This window comes from Ursus arctos, unplaced genomic scaffold (genome assembly GCF_023065955.2).
Source record: "Ursus arctos isolate Adak ecotype North America unplaced genomic scaffold, UrsArc2.0 scaffold_14, whole genome shotgun sequence".
NCBI lineage: Eukaryota > Metazoa > Chordata > Mammalia > Carnivora > Ursidae > Ursus > Ursus arctos.
This window is the reverse complement of record NW_026622808.1, coordinates 8,128,417-8,150,136: the sequence shown is the minus strand read 5'-3', so window position 1 is coordinate 8,150,136 and position 21,720 is coordinate 8,128,417. Positions and strand designations below refer to the sequence as shown.

General features: G+C 56.9%; 2 protein-coding genes across 6 annotated transcripts in view; both read right to left on the bottom strand.

Moving 5' to 3' along the window:
- Positions 1 to 1,194: 1,194 nt before the first annotated feature.
- RCVRN (recoverin) lies at positions 1,195 to 7,688 on the bottom strand. The gene is made up of 3 exons (XM_026521227.4): positions 7,308 to 7,688; positions 4,159 to 4,270; positions 1,195 to 1,574 (listed from the first exon to the last, which is right to left on the bottom strand). The coding sequence occupies exons 1-3, from the start codon at positions 7,686 to 7,688 to the stop codon at positions 1,459 to 1,461; spliced, it is 609 nt and encodes a 202-aa protein (XP_026377012.1). The 3' UTR covers positions 1,195 to 1,458.
- A 3,862-nt stretch (positions 7,689 to 11,550) lies between these two features.
- GAS7 (growth arrest specific 7) overlaps positions 11,551 to 21,720 on the bottom strand; it is a 202,859-nt gene continuing 192,689 nt past the window's right edge. For all 5 annotated transcript variants that reach the window (XM_026520996.4, XM_057311319.1, XM_044391832.3 and 2 more), the window contains 3 exons: positions 20,053 to 20,132; positions 18,321 to 18,419; positions 11,551 to 17,746 (listed from right to left, as the gene is read on the bottom strand). In XM_026520996.4, the coding sequence (XP_026376781.1) occupies positions 17,633 to 17,746; positions 18,321 to 18,419; positions 20,053 to 20,132 (293 nt within the window). In that variant the 3' untranslated portion in view covers positions 11,551 to 17,632. The remainder of the gene's footprint in view (positions 17,747 to 18,320; positions 18,420 to 20,052; positions 20,133 to 21,720) is intronic.

Here is a 21,720-nt window from a genome sequence, read left to right as displayed (position 1 = left end):
ACCTCATTTTGGAACTTAAGGCCGGAGAGTAGACGGGCCTTCACAACAAGGAGTACAAGGATATTCAGAGCCCGCTGGTGGAGTTCCAAGGTGTTCCAGGCCCTGGAGCTCTGACAAGGTGGTATATAGGCCATGGGCAGCCCTGGCCAGCCTTTGCTCATTAGCTGGTTGACCCTGGGTAAGCTGCTTGCTGTCTCTGTGCTTCCTTTTCCTCTCTCTAAAATGAGGGCCCCCCACCTCTCTCACTATATCACACCTGAACTTGTCATTATCCCCTGAAACCAGGGACTGTCCCTGAGTTTCCCATCTCAGTAGATGGCATCGCTATTCACCCAGCACCCAGGCCACACATCTGGCTGCCATCCCTGCTCCTCCGTCCTCCCCCCGCAGTCATTCAGGAGGATGTTACCTCCTGAGTGTCTCCAGAGCGGTCCCACTCTCTCCCATCTGCCCCCCCACCCCGCTGAGAACCCCTGGGGTGACTATAAAAGTGTAATCTCCAGGCTCCCTGCCCCCAGGCTTGCCCCTCTGACTTATTTCCACCACAAACATAAGTCCCTCTTACTTCAAACCCCATAATGGTACCCACTACCCCCACAGCGAACCCCCATCTTTCCATGGGCTGCAGAAAAGCCTGGCGTGGTCTAGTCCCTGCCTACCTTTCAGGTGTAACTCACAACTGGCTCCCCCTCCTCCCTCTGCTCCTCCCTCAGCTCTCTGGCTACACTGGTCTTCTCCTGCCCTTGAACCTGGCATGCTCATTCCCACTTCAGGGTCTCTGTGTGGGCTGCCCTCTGTGACACTGTGCTTTCCGCCTCGCCATCCTCCCCCCACTGCCTCCCCCGCAGTCCACTGGGCCTTAATTTCAATGTCTCTCAATCTGGGAACACCTTCCCGGACCCTCTGGCGGAGCAGCCCCTCCCGCAGCGCTTGGCACGTCTCCAGGGTCACCTCACTGCCTGGAATGGTTTCTTCTAGGTCTACAGTGCCCCCCCCACCCCCCACCCCGAGCAGCCTGCGCTCTGGCAGAGAAGGGCTGCGCCTGCCTCCGATCTCCACCACAGTCCCAGGACCCCCGCCCATGACTGCAGGGGCAATTCGTCCTTGTCTCCGAGGCAGAGCCCACAGAAATCATTTTCTTTTCCAGTTCAAGAAAGACCCGCCAGGTGGGTGCCCAGCTCCTCTGGCATTTATTGGAACCTGCTTACCCAGCAACCCACAAAGGAGCTTACCCAGGGGTGACATCAGGACTCCTGTGACCTAATCCTGGGATTATCACGGAGGCATGGGCCGAGGGCAGGGGAGAGGAGGCCGAGGGCAGGGGAGAGGCGGTGGAAGGGTAGAACAGGGAGGGACGCTAACGCCAAGGCAACCCCCTTGGCCCCTGGGGCGTCTGCGCATGCTCACAGTGGGGTTCTGTGCCTGGGGAGGGGAGGGGGCAGGGCCGAGCAGTGGACATCAAGGTTTCTTTTCCTTCAATTTTTCCTTCACTTTTCGAGGCTCAAATTGAATCAGTCGCAGAATTTCCTTATTGGCCAGGGTCCCTTCGATGAACTCTTCCTCTGTAAGTTTATCTATGAGTGGGGGGGGGGGGGGGAGGAAAGGCCGCAGTCAGGATGGGCTGTTTCAAGCTGCGGGGAGGCTGACGTTGGCCAACGTGCCATGCGGAGGTATCTGTTACGAAAACACTGAGTCTCGGTGCCCGGTGGTCCACCGCCCCCATACTCAGCTCCTCCCCGGACCCCTGGACCTCCCCGCGAACCAGCAGCCAGCAGCGAGAGGGTTAATGAGGGGCGCTGTGAGGACATCTTCTGATTGGTCGGTGCCCCTTCCCGCAGGTTCTTAAATATTTTGACTATTACCCTAGCGCCCAAGTTTGGAGTTCTGCGGGAATTTCTGGGGGACAGAGAAGCGGGGAACAGCATCCACCCGGGGAACGGATGAAAAGTGAGGGGCCCAGCGTGGTGCCCGGGAGAGCCTGGCTCGTGGAGAGGTCTCTCTGCCTCCCTGCCAGCGCGTGGGCTGACAGGTCCTCTGTACCAAGCCACTGCTCTGGGGGCTGAGGCCACCGCAGGGGGCGGTCCAAGAAGGAGTGAGATAAAGCCCCTGCCCCAGGAAGCTGTTGGTCTGGTCGGGAGGACAGTCGCACTTCTAAATAACTCAGGAAAGAGACAAGTGCTCCTTTCTGCTTATGGCGATGCGCACAGTGCCTGCGCATAGTAGGGGCTCAACCAAGCTTGGCTGAACCGAACTGGATTTCCACTGGCCTGGGCTCTGCGCCTGCCTTTCGGACGTCCTGAACCCGCGCCTGGGTCCCCCCGCCCTGCCACCAGGTTAGGATGCACGGTGGGCTCTCAACACAGGTCTGGGTACTGAAATTGGGGTTTTAAAGTCCCAGCTGCCCTATCAGCCTCACACGGAGCTTGAACCTCCCTCAGGCAGAGCCCAGTTGTGGAGTGAGGCATGGCCTCCAGAGGGGACATCTGAAAACGGCCGACCCCACTACCTCCGGTGACTGTGACCTTCACCTGAGCCGATTTTCAGGTTAGCAAGTAGAACAGGGAACTGGGCACCTGCCAGACCCGGGGTTCAAGAGCCAGTGGGGGAGGTGCCACAGTGTAAGGGAGGAGGGGGGAGGTGACATCAGGGCTGACATCACCTACCCAGCAAAGTTTAAGGAGGCGCTCACTTTCAGGGTGGCGCGAGCACGGGGTTAGCAGCTGAGAATATTGCCTCCTTAAATATCGTGCCCAGACCTCGCTGGCCTCCCCCTGGTTCTGGCCCCAGCAGCAGTGACCTCCTTGCTTCTCAGCCTTCTTCCTGGACTGCAGATTAGTGAAACCAGGGCCATCTGCACCTGCCCTTATGTAACGTCCTGCTCAGGCCTGTCCCCGAGATCACAAAAGGAGCCAATAGTGGAGTCCTCAAGCGAGACACTTCGGATGTCCGGCCCCTCTGTTAGAGAATCAGGTGATGAGGCCCCAGTGGGCTGCGTATCCCCCACGCGACAGCAACCAGCTGTCCACCAGACCACATGTTCACTCGCCAGTCCCTGCCAGTCATAGAGCTTCTGTCCTCTTCTCTCTCTTCACCCTCTGGGCCCCCTTGGCCACATGAGCTTGCACCCCCCCACCACCACCCGACACCACCTCCCTCTCCCGTATCCTCCCTGCCTTGGCCACCAGCATCATGCCCCAGCAGACTGGCTGCCCTGTTCTGGAATCCATCACTGCTTTCAGTGAGAGGCCAGCTCCCCACGGGCTGCTTCCAGCCCAAGACAGAGCAGGGCAGCAGACCGAGACAGGCCGGCCCCTGGAAGAAGGGGGCTCGAGGAGGCTCCATGGGGGGGCTTTGCCAAAGCTTTCCCGCAATGGTATTATGGCCTCAACTCCTCTTCTGCCCTTGCCTCTCAGTGCACAGGGGTCCCACCTGCTCTGCAGTCCCCGTTGTCCCCAGCCTCCTCCAGCTCCCTCCCCGTTTTCCCTCCCAGGCCCTTCTTCAATAAATCTCTTCCAGCCTAATCTAAATCCAATTCTGTCTGGCGCTGCTTCTCCGGGGGACCCAAACTAACTCCCTGCAGTACAAGCAGGTAAACTGAGATCCCACTTCCTTGGGACTCGGTGCTGATTCAGACGCAGACTGAGCTGAAGTTTGCCCTGTCCCAAGCGTGCAGAAAGCATTCTCGAAACCAAGGAAAGAGTTCCCCAGCGTCTAAGACAGATGAGCACAGAGAGTGGTTTGCCAAGCCTCTAATCCCTTGAGTGCCAGTGTGCACGCAGGTATGCAGGGGGCCAAGGAGCTGCTGGCCTGACTTGTAACCATTTCCTTCCCGGGGCGCTAACGCTGCTCTAAGTTGCCTTTCCCTCTGCCCCAGATTGCTCAGGCGGTGATGCAGTTGGAGGAGCAAAGGGGCTGTGGCATCATGGCCCATCAGCAGCAGAGCTGGGCCCTGCTGACCAGTCTGCTTACCGCCCCCTCCTCCTCCCCCCTCCACCCTGCACCCCAGGCCCTCAGACAGCCCCACAGTGCATGCTGGGATGAAGTGTCCCGGTCCTGCCTGGGCACCAGCCTCGGCCTCAGAGGACCAGTCCCGTCGGGGTCTCCAGGAAACAGCCCATGACTAGAAAACCAAAGGCTATGAAAGGGGAAGGAATTCACCATCATCTTTCTTTCCAAAGAACCCCCAGATCTTCTCTGCTCGCTTCTCGGGCGTGTTTTCATCTTCTGGAAGGTGCTTCACGTCCTCGGGACTGATCATTTTGAAAATTGCCTGCAGCAAATAAAGAGGAAGGTCTCATCAGAAGGAGAAGTGGAGCCTGACGACCCCCAGGGCCCAGGCATCCCCCGGGGCACAGGTTAAAATGCAGTTTCCCAGGCCCCAGCCTTTCCTGCTGAACCAAAGTTCGGGGGAGTGGGGTCGGGGCATCTGTATTTTTGAGACCCTCAGGAGGGACAGGGAACGTGGCGGAGGGATGAAGGCGGCTTTCAGGCATTTTGTCCCTCTTTCTACCTTTTGAATTTCCTGAGCATGTAGACACATTACTTTCATTTTATTAAAAAAATGAGAATAAGAAACCAAAAGCTTTCTGGCGATAATCCCACAGCAGCCCCCCAAGGTGGCAGTCTGGGAACCGCTACCTTGAACCCTACCCCCCGGAAGTCGTAGATTATCAGACAGCTTCTTTGGGGTCCATGCGGTACCTTGGTTGTCCAGCTGGGTCGGCTTACGGTAATAACGGCTAACCTTTGTTGAACGCTTAACACACACCACCCTTCTAGGCATTTGGACATGTAACGTCCCCAGCAACCTTAGGATGTGGGCATTATTGGCCCCATTTTACAGATGAAGAAACTGAGACACACCAGCTTGCTAGAAGTCTCCCGGGCTAGAAGCAGAGCAGCAGAGATGCTAACCCAGGCAGCTTGCTTCTAGAACCTTCATCCTCGCACTACACCGTTTGGAGGGCATCCTAGGGGCTGGGGAAGGGAGAGGGACAAGGTGGGGTCTCCATGTGCCCTCCCAGCTCCAGGTTCCAAGGATCCCAGCAGCTCAGGAACCCCAGGCCTGGCCAGGCCAGAGTGGACACCCAGATGGTGGTCCCGAGCCTGTGCCAGCCTGTGCGGTCACGATGGGGCAAGCTCGGGGTGCAGGCAGGCGTGCTGGGTGGGAGCTGGGGGCGCCTTGCAGACACTCAGGCAGGGGCAGTAATGCCTGTGAAACTCCCCCCCCCCCCCAATGCCATTATAAGAGAAGCAAACCCAGCAGCTCCGGGCACAGGCTCGGCCGGCAGTGCTCAGAGCCCGGGGGTGCCCAGGAACCAAAGTGCAGGGGGGTGGCTCCCTTAACGTGTCTCTCGGTCCCGAGCCAGGGGAACCATGTGTGGGCCCGAGGGCTAAACCCTGGGAGTGCCTGCCTGCCCTGCCCGGCTTCTAACTCCAAGGACAGACTGTCAGGGCCTCGGAGAGGAGCCCTCCGTTCTTACCCGGGCCCCAGAGGTTTTTCCAAGGCCGTGTAGCTAGTTGGTGGCAGGGCTGGGATTAGAACCTCTAGCTTCGGACTCCAGGGGCAGTGACCATGTGATCTGGTGAATTGCAGAGCCTCGGCCTCGCCTTGCCCTGCCTCAGCCAGAGACACCATGGCTCCTACCCCTCCCTCTCCCTCTTCCCCACCCTTCCTTCTCTCCCTCCTGCTCTCCTTCCCCTTCCTCTTGCCTTTCCTCAAGGAGCACCAACTTGTAGGCCACTGCTGGGCCTGGCATCCTGTACGTGGTTCTGAGGTCCTGCTCCCTGTCCCAGGCCACCTGCCAATCCAGGGGAGCGTGCCCGGATGTCAGTGACACTCCGCCCTTAACCGGAGCCCCAAGCCAAGTCCGCTGCGCACAGGCTGCCCGCTCGGCCCCTTGGTTCATGGTCTCTCCTAATTGGGGGCGGGGGGGAGGGAGAACCGTGCAAACGCAAGCAGAATTACAAACGCACCAAAAGAGGAGGAAAAAATACAAAAGACATTCTCCCTCTTACCAGGAACAGAATCAGGGGAATAAAACAAGGACACGGTGGGGGATTCAGAGATGCCAGGAAAAGATGTCAAGTGAAGGGCAATACCAATGACATCAGAAGAAAAAAAAATAGAAACACCCCAATTGTCCAAAAATATAGGGCTGGTTAAATAATGTTATGGCCTTTCCGTAAGACGGGATTCTAAGGAGCTGTTCAAAATGGGTTTGAAGAAGACACCTTGATAGGGAAAGCATAACATAATCGTAACTGATCAAAGGTCTGGCATGTCATAGTTCCAAAATTATTTTTAAATATATATACAGATAAAGCCCGGGAAGGTACACACCAATAAGGTGACAGCAGCTGCCTCCGGATGATGGAGTTTAAGGTGATTTCAACCGTCACCTGCGTATGCTCCCGCGTTTCACAAATGACTTACCTATTAAATAAAACTATTCCCAAGACACCTAAAATCTTCACACCAAATGATCTGATGTGGGGCCAGTGTGGGCAGGGAGGACAGCGTGGTTTGGAAGTCTGGCCAGCAAGGAGCCCGGGGATCGGCGCGGAGCACGGGGCGGGTGAGAAAGCCGAGCCCCTGGGTGAAGTGGCCTGCCCCAGGCGGTGAAGACCATGAGGACTGGAACCCACATTTCACGTCCCCCAAAGTTGGCCTCTTCCTCCTCTGTATTGGAAACATGTTATATACTTAAAACTAACTGTGGAAGAATCCGAATAATGCCCTTGAAGGTTTGGGAGGACAGTTTAATGAAGATAGGAAGGAAGGAGGGAGGGAGGGAGGGAAGGAAAGGGAAGGGTATGGGAAGGGAAGGAAGGGAAGGAAGGGAAGGAGGGGAAGAAGGAGAGAAGGAAGGGAGGGGAGGGAAGGAATGAAGAGAGGGAAGGGAAGGAAGGAAGGGAGGGGAGAAGGCAAGAAGAAGGGAAGGAAGGGTAAGGGAAGGGAAGGGAAGGGAAGGGAGAGAGGGAGGGAGGAGAGGAAGGAAGGAGAGAAGGAAGGAAGAAGGCAAGGAAGGGAAAGGAGGAAACACCATATGCAATTAACAGGAAATACCCAGATTCTTCTTAGGAGGAGGACGAAGCTGTGGGGAAGCGGCCCGCCTCTATTAACGTCAGTGTCCTAGGGACCCCTCTTCCCATGCTCTCGGAGCCCCTGAGCCCCAGCGCCTGGATCCCCCTCGCTTTGACCGGCCAGCCCCACCCCCGCTGTGTCCCCCTGAATACGGCGGCGGCAGCAGCAAGACCCCGACCCCGGATGAGCCCGGGCCCGCCACGGGGAGGCCGAGACTGACCATGACGATCTCCAGCACTTCGCTCTTGCTGATGGCCCCGTTGCCATCCACGTCGTAGAGGGAGAAGGCCCACTCCAGCTTCTGGTTGGTCTTGCCCGCCGAGGTCATGTGCAGGGCGATGACGTACTCCTTGAAGTCCAGGGTGCCGTCGCTGTTGGCGTCGAAGCTGCGGAACACATGCTGGGCGTAGGCCTTGGGGTCGGCCTCGGGGAAGAACTTGGCGTAGATGCTCTGGAACTCCTGGCGGGTGATGCGGCCGCTGGGGCACTCCTTCAGGAAGGACTGGTACCAGGAGCACAGCTCCTCCTCCGTGAACTTGGTGTTCAGCTGAAGCTCCTCCAGGATCTCCTTGGACAGGGCCCCGCTCTTGCTGTTCCCCATGGGTGAGGCCGTGTGGGCCCGGCCGGCCAGCGGTGGCTGGGCGGGCGGGTGGGAGCGACGTGATCTCCCGGCCGTCGAGGGCCAGGCGCTGCTGGAGACCGACGCGAAGGTGCTGGCGGATTAGAGGATTTGTGGCCGGTTCACCCCAGTACTTGGAGGGAGGAGGGGCCGGGATGGGGGGCAGGCTCCAAGAACCACCCCCCCCCCCCCCAGATTAAAAGAAAGAGCTGACAGCAGGTGGCCTTCTGGGAGTACGGGACAGAAGGTCAGACGCTTCAGAGCCAAAGCCTTGGCCTTCCCTGCTGCCCCTTGTCCGTCCCTCCTCCTCCCTTACTCCAGCTCTCAGGGAACCACCACATCGATCACGGCCTGTCTTCACCCCAAACACTGAGGGTCCCGCGGGGAAGGAGTGGCATCTCGCATTGAGCTCTAAACTGTAGTCCTTAAGAGCCAGGCTCCCGAGCCAGCCCAGGTTCAAATCCCAGCTTTGCAGCTACTGGCTGTGTGACCCTAGACGTGTTTCTTAACCTCTCTCTGCCTAGAACGCTCTTCTAATCCTTCACCTTCCTCTAATGTCACCTTCTCGGCAAGGCCTGCCCTGACCACTCTATTTACAACAGCACACCCTGCCCCCAACCATTTGCACGCCCCAAACCTTGCTTTATTTCTCTCCCTCGTACGTACACCTTCTGACTCACTTTGAATTACCCCGTGTGCTGTGTGTGTCCACATCAGACCAAAAGCGCCGAGAAGGCTGGGATGCTGTCTGTTTTGTTCCCAACCGCATCTCCTTTGCCAGCATGGTGCCCGGTAGGTTGGGGCCCTCAGTGAATATTCCTTGAGTGAATGGGCATAAGAACAGTGTCTAGCTCATTGTTATTTTGAGGCTAAAATGAGTTAATATGTGCAACGCACTTAGAACAGAGCCAGGCACACAGTCAGTGCTAAATACGTGTTAGTTTTTGGTATTACTCATCTAGGACAGAAATCAGAACCTAAACTGCCCACAGGGGCCAGCAGGTGGAGCGAGTGAGCGAAGCAGGTGAGTCAGAGACAACGGGGAGTTCTGAGGCCCATGCCAGCCACGGAAGGGGCTGCCCATGTTCAATGCCATTTGAATGTGGTTATTCGGAATTATGGTCCAATGTTTCTAGATTTTTCAGTCCTGATCCCTGTGGTTCCAGAGTATTTCTCAGGAGGCCTTAGTGCTAGGGGTGTGTGTGTGTTTCTGTGTGTCTGTGTGTGTACTTACTATTTTTCCCCATCAGTTTGTGAGAGCATATTATTTCTTAATAGAAGACCTTTCTTTTTTCCCTAGACTTTCACTATCCTGGAGCAAGCAAGGCGTTTGTTCTCAAGAGCAGTTGGAAATAGGACAGTCACCACACTCAGAAATCAACCAACCAACCAGCCCACCAACCCACCCACCCCAGCCCACGAAAGAGAGGCCAAGGCTTCAGCCCTTGTCTCCGAACCGGGTGTGGGAGGTGATTAGAAGTGCTTCCTAGCGGGGCGCCTGGATGGCTCCGTCAGTTAAGCATTGAATTCTTGGTTTCAGCTCAGGTTATTATCTCAGGGACGTGGGATCAAGCCCTGCATCGGGCTCTGTTCACAGTGTGGAGTCTGCTGGAGAGTCTCTCCCTGTGCTCCTCCCCCACTGCGGGCACTAAATAAATAAATAAATAAATAATCTTGGTGCCAGGCCTGTCCTCACCGGGGAGGTCAATGTTACAGGCATGGAGCCCCAAAAGGCAGGCAGCCTGCCGGGGTCACACGGCTGCTGAACAGCAAAGCCAGAAGGAAAGCTCTGGTCGACCAGGCTCCCTGTTCGGGGTCTTCTCATTACATCTCCTTTGTCAAGGAGGCCTGGGCAACGGGGCTGTCGGTGAGGAGCTGGGGTCCCCATGACCTTGGACGAGCTGGTGGGCAAGGAGATGGGGAGGCTCTGGGTTAATGCAGGAGGCAGCCAGAGACCCCCGGGCCCTTCTGCCCTGGCCGAGGGCAAGGAAGAAGGAGCCAGAGCCAGGTGGAAGCAGCCTGGTACTTCCAGGCCGCATTCGTCAGGCTGCTGTGCCCAGGAGGGGCCCGGCCGCGGGGTGGGACCACAGGCAGCTGTGTTGATGCTGCTGGGAGAGGGGTCAGGACCTGGGGGTTTGTTTGAAAACCTGCATAAACATCTTCTATCAGAGGGAGAGTTTATGCTTATGCTCCTTAGCCAAACAAGTTGCTGGAGATGATGTATTGTGAACGGATTTGTTAAGTCTGAGCTGGGGCCATAAACTCTCCTCAAACCCCAAAGACTGCTGGGAAGAAGGCCCGCCCTCCAGCCAGAGGGCCTCAGTTTGTGACTCCCCCTCCCGGCCTGGCCTCCACGGAAAGAAGTGGTCTCTTCTCAGAGGCTGGCCGGGAGCTCTGTCTTGGCTGCTCGCCGGGGCCTGGCCCCCAGCACTCACCCCCACTCCACGACCTTCTCCTGCTCTGGGCTGAAGGACAAGATGGCCCTTCCTCCCGTGGCCTGGAACCGAAGTCTGCACCCCCTGTCTGCACTGAGCCGGGAAAGGGGTTATAGAGAGGGTGGGTGGGCGGCGGAGAATGGGAGGGCACACTCCTCCCACAGCCGTCCCATTGCAGGAAATGGCAGTCCATCCTTTTGGTGGCTTGGACTGAAGTCCTTGGAGTCACTCTCAATGTCCCACTGTCACACCCCACCCCAATCTGTCGAGAATCGTGTTGGTGCCACGTCCAGAGCTCATCTAGATCCTGACACCTCCCCCCCCCCCACTTCCACCAAAATCGTGATCACATCCTGCAGCCACCATCGTCCCCTCCCGGTCCAGCTTCTTTGCCTCCCCGCTTGCGCCCTTGTCCCCCTCAGTCTGCAGCCAGCCCTACAGCCGTGAAGTCATGCCACACGCTCCTTGGCTGGGACCCCCCAGCGTGAAAGTCCTTCAAGGGCCCACTTCCCCCGCCCACCATCCCTCTGCTCCAGCCATGCTGGCCCCAACCCAGTAGGCGTCCCTCCCCCACCCGCACCGCCCATAACCAGGCCATCTTCTGCCTGGAATGTTCTTCCCCCAGCTACCTCCCGGGCTCCCCCCACTCCCCTTGCTTTTGATCAATGTCACCTTCCCAATGAGGATGCCCTCAACTGCCCTATTTAATACTGCAATTTACCCAGGGTCGTCCCTGAAACGCCCCATCCTCACACCCTGCCGGGTCCTTCTTTCTCCCTAACACTTAACACCTTCTGCACCCATGCGGGATTAGTTATTCTGCGGACTGTTGTTGTCTCTCTCCCTGTGAGAAAGCCAGCTCCAGGAGAGAGGGGCTCTTCACCTGTTCCACTGACGTGTTCCCACTACCTAAAGGGGTGTTTGGTATATAGTAGGTGTTCAATAATTACTGAATGAAAAAATGGATAAATGGATGCATGGATGGATGGATGGATGGGGAAAGAAACAAGCCAGGAACTCCTTCTGTCCACAGGGACAGAAGTCACTAGGGAAGGGGGTCACGAGGGGCCAGGTGTGTGGGTCCGGCAGCTCGGTACCCATCTGGGGGTGAGGGGGGTCCACGCCCAGCTGCCCTCTGCTAAGACATCAGGCACAAAATTATCGCCAACCCTAGGAGCCTGGAAGGACTGCTGAGACCATTTATACAAAGGAGAGGGTGACAGCCCCTCCAGGAAAGAGGGTCACCCAGGAGGACCCAGTGTCTCTGGACAGTTTATTTTACATGGGGTGAATCTAAGCATCTCAAGTGTACACGCAGAGCCCAAGTGGGGGGGACAAATGAGAGCGCATTTCACTTCCTGAAAACGCTTTATAATAACGCAGAACAATTATAGATAGCGAACGCCTTCAAAATTTAAACCCTTTAAACATTTAATTTTTTAGCATTAATACACACAAATGCTATTACGGGGGGAGGGTGCGGGGGGGGGGCGGGGCGGCAGGTTACAGCCCTCCATAGGGATCGGAGTTTCAACAGTGTTACTTATAAATTATAGTACATCAATTGTATTTACTGATTTAGGCAGCCAGAGGGTGGAAGGGTATACAATGTGGAGTAAACACATTCATACCGGGATGAGGAATGCTGGCAGGAGACACAGCTTTTTTAACATTAAAAATGTATAAAGTATTTAGCAAAAGTTACAGAAAACAGACCGAATAAGCAAGTTTATTTTGTTAGAAAATCCCACTGTCATAGGGTTTGCTGATGTGCTCGTCTGTGAAAGGGCTGCCCCCCCACCCCCCCAGCCCCCCCCCACCATCATCTCCTTCCTCAGGGAAGGGAAGAGATGCAAATTTGGGACCCCTGTCACCAAGGATGGCTGGTGTCCCTTTGAATGTCTGTTCCTGGGTCCACATGGCTGCCTGGAGGCCACGGCTCCCAAGAGCCGGTCTGCTGCGTGTGATGCTGGAAAGGGTGCGTCTCTGCTTGCTTGACAGACGAGGGAGTACGGAGGTCCTGGGAGGGAACGTGACTTCACTTCGGGGTACAGGACACACAAGGCGGTGGAGCGGGGCCAGTCTAATGCTCTTGCCCTGGCACCGAATGCTTTCCCTCGCCATCCCCATGATGGCACCCGTGTGCCCAGACCCTTTGCGATTGCCCCACTGCAATCCTATTAGGAATGTCCCTCCAACGCAAGGGGTCAGCGTCCCCTGAACAGCCCACAGAAAGAGACCCAAAGGTCATCGAAACCCAGCTCCCTCAGAGGCATGTCCCAACAAAGGCTCCTTTCCACGCCCCGGCCATCGAAAGGGTAAGGGAAAACAAAACTTCAGTTCCTGTCACCTGTCTTACTCTCACCCGGACCTGAAGGGACCTTCACCTTCGGGAAAAGGCCAGACAGAAGTACTACTCCCATGGGGGGTGGGGGTTGCCAAGAGTCCTCCCTGGCAAAACTCAACCCAGAAGTGCCCAAGAAGACTGGGATCCTGCAGGGTGGGCTCCACGGCCCACGCCCTCCCATGGCCTGGCCCCGGAACATCTTCCGTTTGCTCGGAGGGCTGCCTGGTTGCCTCCAAGGGCTCACCTCTCACCGAGCAGAGCACCATCGAGACACGGCTTGGCCAAGTCGTCACCTTGGGGGTCATGCCCGTAGCCTGCCCGGCGTGGGCTGGGCTTGGTCCCATCTCTGCCACCATCTCCCCCCCCCCCCCCCCCCCCGGCGGGCTGCAGGCACAGGCTTGGCTCGGTGTGACCACCGGCTGAGTGAGCCTCCAAGCAGAGCCGAGCAGCTCACGGGCCGAGGCTGTCTTCAAGCCTGTCCTGGCTCCTTGCAAACAGACCTCAGGACACGAGATCAAAGACCAGGGGGTGAGACCCCGAAGGTAATGACGGCCAAGTGCTCCCTTCAGGGCCCTAGGAGGAACTACCTCATTCTCAACAGCTCGGGAAACTCTTAATTTTAGCTCCAAATGTGTCTCAACAAGAGAAGTGCCAGGGTACCCCTCTCGGGAGGATTTCAGACACCACCACGCACAACCCGCGCCCATGGGGCCCAGGTCAAGCATGACGGTGTCGGGGACAGACCTGGAAAAACGAGAAGGGGAGGAGGGAGTACAGTAGCTGGAGGAGCCTGGGGAGACCAGAACGCACACCTGCGGCCTGCAGACGGAGCAACAGAGATCCAGGGAAAGGTCAAGGCCACCCCTGCGTTTTCACCCGTGATTGGCCCGTTCGCCTTCCACGCCCCCTCATGCTCAGTAGAAGCCGAAGGCTGTGTGAGCGGAAGCGAGAGGGCCCCCCAGGAGTGCGTGGGTCTACCAGCCGGGCTGCAAGCTTCGGGGAGCGGCGGAAGTGGGAGGCACCCCTCCCCCAAGCCCCCGGCCCCTTTCTGCACAAACACCTGAAATGAACCATAAGGGCAGGTGAGTGGGAACCCCAAGAACCACCGTGGGCACGGCTGGCGTTTGGAGGCGGCTCGGGAGGCACAGGAAGCAGCCATGCAGCCAAGCGGAGGACCCCGGGCCAGGAGCGTCTGGGGCGGACAACGCATTTCACAAGCGAGGAAGCGCGCGGTGCATCCGCGCAACAGAGCACGATTCGGCGAGACACGGGGGCGAGCTAGTGACGTGGGGTGACCCAAAGCATGGAGCCGAGGGAAAGCGGCCGGACTCGACGGCTACATCGGTGACTCCTTTTATAGGACATTCTAGAAAAGGCCACGCCGTAGAGTCAGGTAATCCATGGGCCGTCGCCAGGGGGCGGGAAGGGGAGCAGGTGTGGATGATGGACTCTAAAGGAGCTGGAGGGAATTTTCAGGAGCGATAGAAATAGGATGATGATTTTGGTGGTGGTCGTTAAGACTGTAGGTTTGTCGAAAATCACAGAACCCTATCCTTCAAAAGGGTGCATTTCACTGTATGTCAATAAACTCCAGTAAGTATGTCAAATATCTCAATAAATCTGAAAAAAAACAAGACAGTAGGTCTGGGAGGGGTGGGAGGATTCAGGGGATATGCTGATCTGTACCCCACTTAACACGCCTAAAGTGCTTTCCCTACCTATATAACCACCAGTGGTCTGCAGAATCCTGTTTAAACTCTCCCTGTCAAGGCCACTCACGGCTGAAAGTAAAATCACTTCAACAAGCCAAAGTCTTTGACGTCCTTTGAGGTTTATGGCTTGTATTTCCAAGAAGGGACTTTGGCTCTGCCAAGACTCTTATGTACCCGTGCACTAACCTAGTGATTGATTGGTTTTCACAAAGGGAAGAGAACCCCCCCCCCCCCGCCCTGTTCATGAGTGTGGACAGTTTCTGTTCGCTTCGGTCATGAACCAGCCCCAGTGGGACGCGCCTTCTGGTGCAGAAATCCTCCTGGCCCGACGGGCACTGGGTGGGGGGTAGAAAAGAAGTCCCAAGGTGGTCCCAAGGGCAGCTGGCCCTGTGGTCTGGTTGGCCAGGGCTTTGCAATACTGATCAAAAGCAACAGAACAAGGGAGAAGTGACTTTTCCTGGAGGTTGCTGTGGCAACCAACTCACTGTGAACATCATTTATCTTAGAGATCCCCCCCAAAATCAGGTTTTCACAGACAGAACTAAGTGCATCCATGTCTTGTAGGAGGCAGGTAGAAGGGGCTCACTTGTTCTTAGAGAACAACGGATGTGGCCAGGACCATCCCCGAGTGTCTCTGAATAAGCCCGGCCATATGCTCTCATGACCTGAACACCGAAATTTACAAGAATGAAATAAAACAGCAACAACCGGATAGCGTTACTCCGGAGCGCACTTTGGGGTGTTCTAGACTTCAGCCTCAACAGACCCCACTCCTCACTCCCTGGGCTCACTGGTCACCCCCCTGGGCTTTGTTCTTCCTCTCTGCCAAGCGAGGAGAGTTATTTAAAAGAAACGAGAGAAATCTCTGAAATTCAAGTTGGATCCGGGTTGCACGCTCTGATGACCAGGTGATTAAACCCTTGTTGCGGTCCACCTTCCACCCAGCGGGGAAGCACCGCTTGGTGGTGGTTTGTGTTAGGAGGACAGGCTCTGAGTGAGTTAAATGGGGAAGGAGTGCTCTGTTCTCATTCTCCAGAGAGGTCTAAAGAGCCCCTTGTCCACATGGAGAACAGAGGAGACGGGGAAAGAGCGTGTGTCTTGCATGCAGCTGCATGTCTGGAGCCTTGCATGATGCCCGGCTCGTCCTGTGTCTGCTCAATGAACAAATGAATGAGTGAATGAGTGAATGCAGATCTACCAGCATGACACGGAGTATTTCTGGAAACCACAACTCTGCAAAGAGCGCTTGTACGTGAAGGCCCAGGCTACCGACCTGCCAATACCCTCGGAGGAAAAAATAAGTCTACACAAAAGAAGAGATCGTGGGCTTTCCCCTGCCCTGTCTTGTCCCCAGAACTTAGCACATTGCTCAGCCTTGACTAAGCTCTTTGATATGAATGAAGGAGCACAGAAAAAAAAAAAAATGTGGAAGTTAATGAGAGTGAGCTGAGGAGTGGAGGTGGGGGTTGGGTGGGGGGGAAAGAATGACTTCAGAAAACAGCCCGGCCCACACTGGGCCAACTCAGGCTCCCCTGAAGAGGCAAGAAGAGGTCCCAGGGAGGACCAGAAGACTCAGGAATCCTCGGAAGGGAGGGAGAAAACAAAAACCAACGAGCCATATCACACTCAAAATATCTGTGTTAGTAACAAGGCTATTGGCTCTGAACATTGGAAAATCACCCACAAATCAGTCCACTAAAGCCACAAGGCAATTACTACCAGCACCCATTTTTCATAGAGAAACCAAGACATCCTAAAATCGGTCGCTGGTGTCCTGGCCCCACCCCCAATCCGGAAGGAGCAGTCCTCCCTGCCAGGGACAGATCCATCCTCCACGCTGACTTTTTTGGTTGGGCTGGTTCAATAGGACAAGTGACAAAGTGTGGCTTACTCTAGGACATTGGGCATCTTTCTACTCTAAACCGTGAGCGCATCATTCTGACTCCGCGAAAGATGGGCCGAAAGACTCAAGTCATCAATTCCTGGCATGAAGCCCGAGGGACCCGGGGGTTGTGCTCTTAGGACCCTGCCCTTGTAGGGGGCGTATGGGTCCTGCACGTCCAAAGTAATCAAAGGAAAAGATGAGCTACGAGGGATGGGTTCTCAGGGCGTGGGTTCTGGGCTAGGATCTGCCCCCTGCTGGCCGCGTGACCACCTTTCCGGGGTGGGTGGGTGTCATTTCTTCTTCCGGTCCCCTGGTGTGGATTCTCAGGGTTTGACATGGTGGAGAACGTGTTTGCTGTGTTTCTGTAAAGGCGGGGACTGACGCGCGGAGTGCTGAATGCTTCCCACGTCATGCTCAGACCCGGCTTTCCCAGGAATCGGGAGGTGGGGAAAGGGGAAGGTGGTACCAGCACCAAGCGGGGCTCCGTGCAGGGCTCTGGAACGTGCAGGACGAGCTGAGGCCAGGGTGGCAGGACACTGCCTAGAAGGGGACACCCCGCTGTGACCATGAGAGTCTGCCATGCCCGTGCAGTGCCCACCAGGGAGAGAAAGCCACACGGGGTCCCACCCCCGCCATGCACAAGCAGGTGGAGCCCTCGGGGAGGGGGGGGTGATGAAGACCCCTCCCAATCCGTCTCCCACAGGGGACTGAGCCCGCCCTGCGAAGAGCCTGGGAGGCGGGTGGGGGGGCAGGAGGGAGCTTCGTGAGGAAGCGGCTGAGGGTTGGATGGACTGGGGTTTCCAGCCCGGAGACTTTACAGAAGATGCCTGACCTAGCAGGAGACACAACACTCTGGCTCGGGGCTGATGTGCTGAATGAGGTAGTTCCATCCTGACCTCTCCAGGCAGGGTCGGGCTGGGCAGAGAGACGAGCCAGGCCTTACTCCCAAGACCCCAGACGATGGAAAAGTGGCAAAGAGCCAGGATGCAGGCTCCCAGAATGCAACGGGAAAACAAGAAAGAGGGTGGGCTGCAAAGAACTCTGGGTGTGGGCTGTTGAGCTGAACCGTGCCTTCCATCCACGATTCTGATCCTGATACCTGGTTGGAGACAGGGACCTTTCTGCCATGACCCTCCAAAGCCCGGGACACAGGGGGCCAGTTAGACAAAGGGCCTTGGGGCTTCCAGGGGCACAAGTGTGTGATACAGCTGGCTCTGGGTGGGGAGGTGACCCCTCCCGTGCTCGGCAGGGACCACAAAGCTCCAGCCTGTTTGTCCTTGGAGCAGCGAGCACAGCACAGGAGTCAGGGGGCTCCAGCCTCAGAGACAAGGGCAGGGCTGTGGGTCCGTCTTCTCGGCCCAGGCACACTGGCAGCTCCCAGCAGGGCCGCCCTTCTGGAATGGCCAGCTCAGAGGACCAGGACCAGGACAGTGGGTGGGAGGGCAGCTGCACTTGGCAGCAGGCCCCGTGGCGGGTGCGGCCACCTCCTTTCCATGGGACCCCCCGCCCCTCTCCTCGGCAGGACCCCCGGGGCCGTGCGTGCCCGTCTAAATCTCCATGTCCACGGGACGGATGTTGCCCGTCTTGTGCTCTCTGACCCACAGCTCCCTGTCTTTGGCTGGGTCCACTTTTCGAAGCAGTTGGTCCACAGGCTCGACTGTCTGCAAGGGACGGAGAAGGGGACACAGTCAGAGCTGGCGGCTGCGCCAGGGACAACGGAGGCCCCTGTGAGGGACAGCCGTGCGCAGGGCTGCAAGAGCGGGGAGCCCCGGGCTCTCAGCCCCACTCTGCTCAGGGCACTCCGTCCCCAGCCTGGGGCCGCCTCCTCCGTCTGTCCCCACCCTGACCGTCCCAGAACAGGGCCAACAGAACGTTAGCTTTAGGGACTCTGGATGTTTCTGGATTATTTATTTTTTGGTAAGAAATTCGCCAGGGGAGGCAATAAGGGCTCAGCTATTTTAACTGTCAGGACCTTCTTTCTCCTCGGGCTGAGAGCTCACGCGCGTCTCTGTCGCACGTGCTTGGGATGGATTCACGCGATGTCCAGGATGTCTGTAAGCCTATCCCAAGGGGGGGCCCACGGGCCCAAGCACCTGCCCCCTTTGGGACAGATTCATTCAGACGGGCTACTCAGCCCACCGCTCCCCAGCGTCAGGTGGCTCTCCTCTGGCCCCGGCTCCCCCACCCCCACCCCCTGGGGGTCCTACCGGCCTGGGCCCAGGGCAGGCGACTCACGCTTTGGTTGAACATGTCCGTCTCGTGCCGCAGCTGCGTGTACTGACACAGGTGCTGCCGGATCATCTCCACCCTCTCCACCTCCAGCCGCTCCAGCTCCTGCCCAGGCGGAGACCAGACAGCCCTGAGCCCGCGCCCTGCATGCGGGGACCCTCCCACCTCGTGGGGCCCGGCCCACGCTGTCTGCAAAACGCAAGGCACTGCCTGCTCCCAGCGGGTCCCAGCGGACCCTCGGGGGCTGAACTCGCCCAGCGTCTCGCGGGGAGGGGGAGGTGGTGACCCAGCAGCCGCTGTTTCCTGAATCCAGCTCTGCTGGGCGCGGTGGGAGCAAACAGCTTCCCACGCGTTACTTAGTTGTTCTCGGTCATTTAGAGAAAGGTTCTTATCTGTAACATCACTTGCCCAAAGCATTATGGGAGAAGTGGGGTTCGAACCAGAGTCCGGATTCTGCCCCAGGGCAGCCCCGGCCCCAGTTCCCCAATGGGGTGCACACAGGGGTCACATGTAGAGATTCTGTGCCTCGGACTCTTGGGGCTTTGTCCCTGGGCCTCTGCCAAGCAGCCTCCTTTCCTCTCTCCATCTAATTCTAAAGTGCAGACTAGAGACTCGGCCAGGGGAAGCGGGGGTGAGGGGGGGTGGTAGGAGTCAGATGGCCATGGTCAAGTGGAAGAGAAAGGGTTTGTCCTTTGGTTTCTAGACGGTTCTGCATCTTTGGAATTTAGGGGATCAGACTGCTCTTCTGTGCACAACTAGGTCACAGCCCAGGTGATTAACTGGGAAGAAGGGTAAAGCGGGGGGTTTAATCAGGAGCTTAAGCAGGAGGAAGACTAGGTCACTGTCCCTGGGGGAGAGCTCTAATCTGCTCTGGTGGGCTGACACCTGGGCACGCAGAGAGTTCGTCTGTCCTGTGCCGGATGGACGAGGGTAGCTTTGGGCAGTGGGACAATGCAGTCAGGACCTGGTGCCAGGCCTCCTTTCTCGTCCAACCCAATGGCCCCAGTGCCAAGCACACCTCACTGGCCAACCCAACAGGTGCTCACTGAGGAGGAGACACTGTCCCTTCATGAGAAATACTCAGGAGGCGCCTGGGGGGCCCCATCGGTTCCGACTCTTGGTTTCGGCTCAGGTCTGGATCTCAGGGTCGTGGGATTGAGCCCCACGTCCGGCTTCGCGCTCAGCATGGAGTCCACTTGCGATTCTCTCTCTCTCCCTCTGTCCCTACCCACTGCACTCTCTCTCTCAAATAAGAAAATTTTTTAAAAAATAGGAAGACAAAAACGGGGGTCTGATGCCTATTCCCTGCACCCCTTGGTCAGAGGCCTCTACTCCCATTTCTCCTGAACAGCTACCCCAACCTCACTCCGTATGTGTCCTCTATCGAGGACGGGCAACCCTTCTGGGGGTGGGAGGGTCACGCTTCCTGTGACTTGGCTATTTGTCCTAAAGGCCCCAATGCACATTTGCTTGAGGGCATCTCTGGTTGACCCTGACCCCTGAAGGGGACAGTCAAAGAGGATACAGTAAGACCCAGCCCTTGCCAGTGTTCACACAGCTCGAAGGGCCAAAGCCGGATCTGAATCCACACAGGCTGGCCCAGAGTCAAGGTTTCGACCTCAGCGGTAGAGATGATCTAGTGACCGGCTCTGTGGCCACCTCCACCCCATCCCCCGCATGCCCGCCAGCATCCCGCCAGCCCCTGCGTTGACAAGCTCACACGTCTCTGTCCCCTCACCAGTGTGGTGGTCACCATCTCTTCGAACCACTTGGACTGGGCTTGGTTGTACAGGTCCACACAGCGCATGAGGTCATCTCCTGGAAAAGACCACCAGCCACCATCGCACTCTGTCCCCTGCTCCCCACGGCTGCCCTGCCCCCCTGCGCCCCATGGCCTCTCTTCTCCCTGGGTCGTGGAGGCCGCTGGGAAATGGGGGGGGGGGAGCAGCGTGAAGGAAAAGGGGGCAACCCCGCATCAGGACTGTCCATCTGAGCTTTGACCCCAGATACCAAGAATTCAGGATGAGGGTTTCTCAGTGTGTATATGGGGGTGCTCTTAGGAGCCCCCCAATCCTACCATGAGCCCAAGAAATGCTCCCCTCTCTAGAGAGAGCAGTGTCACGTGACACTGGAGAGTCCTCCTCGGTTAAAACACGTGTCATAAGCAACCTAGAAGTAGCTAAGAGTTCAAGAAGAAAAGTCTGGAAGTCCCAAGTGTGCGGGCACACGTGTGTGCATACACATGCTGGAATATAATTCCGAAACACCAAATAACGTGTCTGGTGGTCTGTGGTCACTCACACGCACTGGCACATTACACCCCAATCCCGGGACAGTGGCCACTTGGGGAAACAGAGAGGGTGGGTGGGAGGGAAGGAGCCCTTCCCACGGCGTTTGATTTCATAAAACAGAGAGATGTGAAATAAACCTAACTCTCCAATCGTGACGGCTGGTAGGTTATTCCCCGGAACGGCAGGGACATTTGAAACATTTCGCAATTAGAAAGGAAACCAACCGTACGGCATTTGCACACATCACTAAAGTGTACCAGCACCAGGAGCCCTGGTTTTCGGATCAGCAGAATCATGGTCTGTGTTCGCGAAGGGAAAGACGCATAAGCCAACCCCAAGCTAACCGATTCACTCTCATTCTAGTCATGCCGGCAGATTCAAAGCTATTCCTCTAACCACATCCCTCGGCTCGTGTGTATTCTGAAACAGAAGTGAAAGAAATCGGGGAGACTCGCGTCCCCATGACCGAGGGCCCAGCTCAGTACCCCCTCCACTGGACTACATCGCTAGCCCGGAGAGGAGCCCGAGAAACAGAACCCAACCAAGGGCACTTGATCCACCGCCAGGGAAAGGGTCCCTGATCCTAAGAAAGGACTGACCTGGAGAGAAGAAAGTACGTGCAAATACATTCCCACCAGGAGCCCGTGCCTGACCAACGAGGCGGGGGTCCGCTCGTCACCCTACAAACGTACGGATACTCAAACTCCCACAGTCCTCTTTGCTGATCCCGATCTCGAGAAAGTGCTCTGGAAATCGGGTAGCTGTAGGAGACGGGGTCTTCTCTCCACGAAGCCAGCCCGAGGGGACCCTTCTGAACAGAACGAATTAAGGACTCGGGTTCTGGACCCAGACTATCTGGGCGGTCCTACCAGCTCCACTGTCTAGGAGCTGTGCGATCAATCGTGGACAGTTAACCTGCCTGTGCCTCAGGCTTATCGCCTATAAAATGGGAGAGCAACAGTATCTTCACGGAGTCATGGCGAAGATAAAGTAGGTCGATACCAGTCTAGTGCTTGGTAGAGTTGGTTCAACAGTAACACAAGCTAGGGTGACAGTAATGATGACAAAATGTGATCAAGCCCCTTGAGGGTCCAGACGCGCTCCCTTCCAGTGGC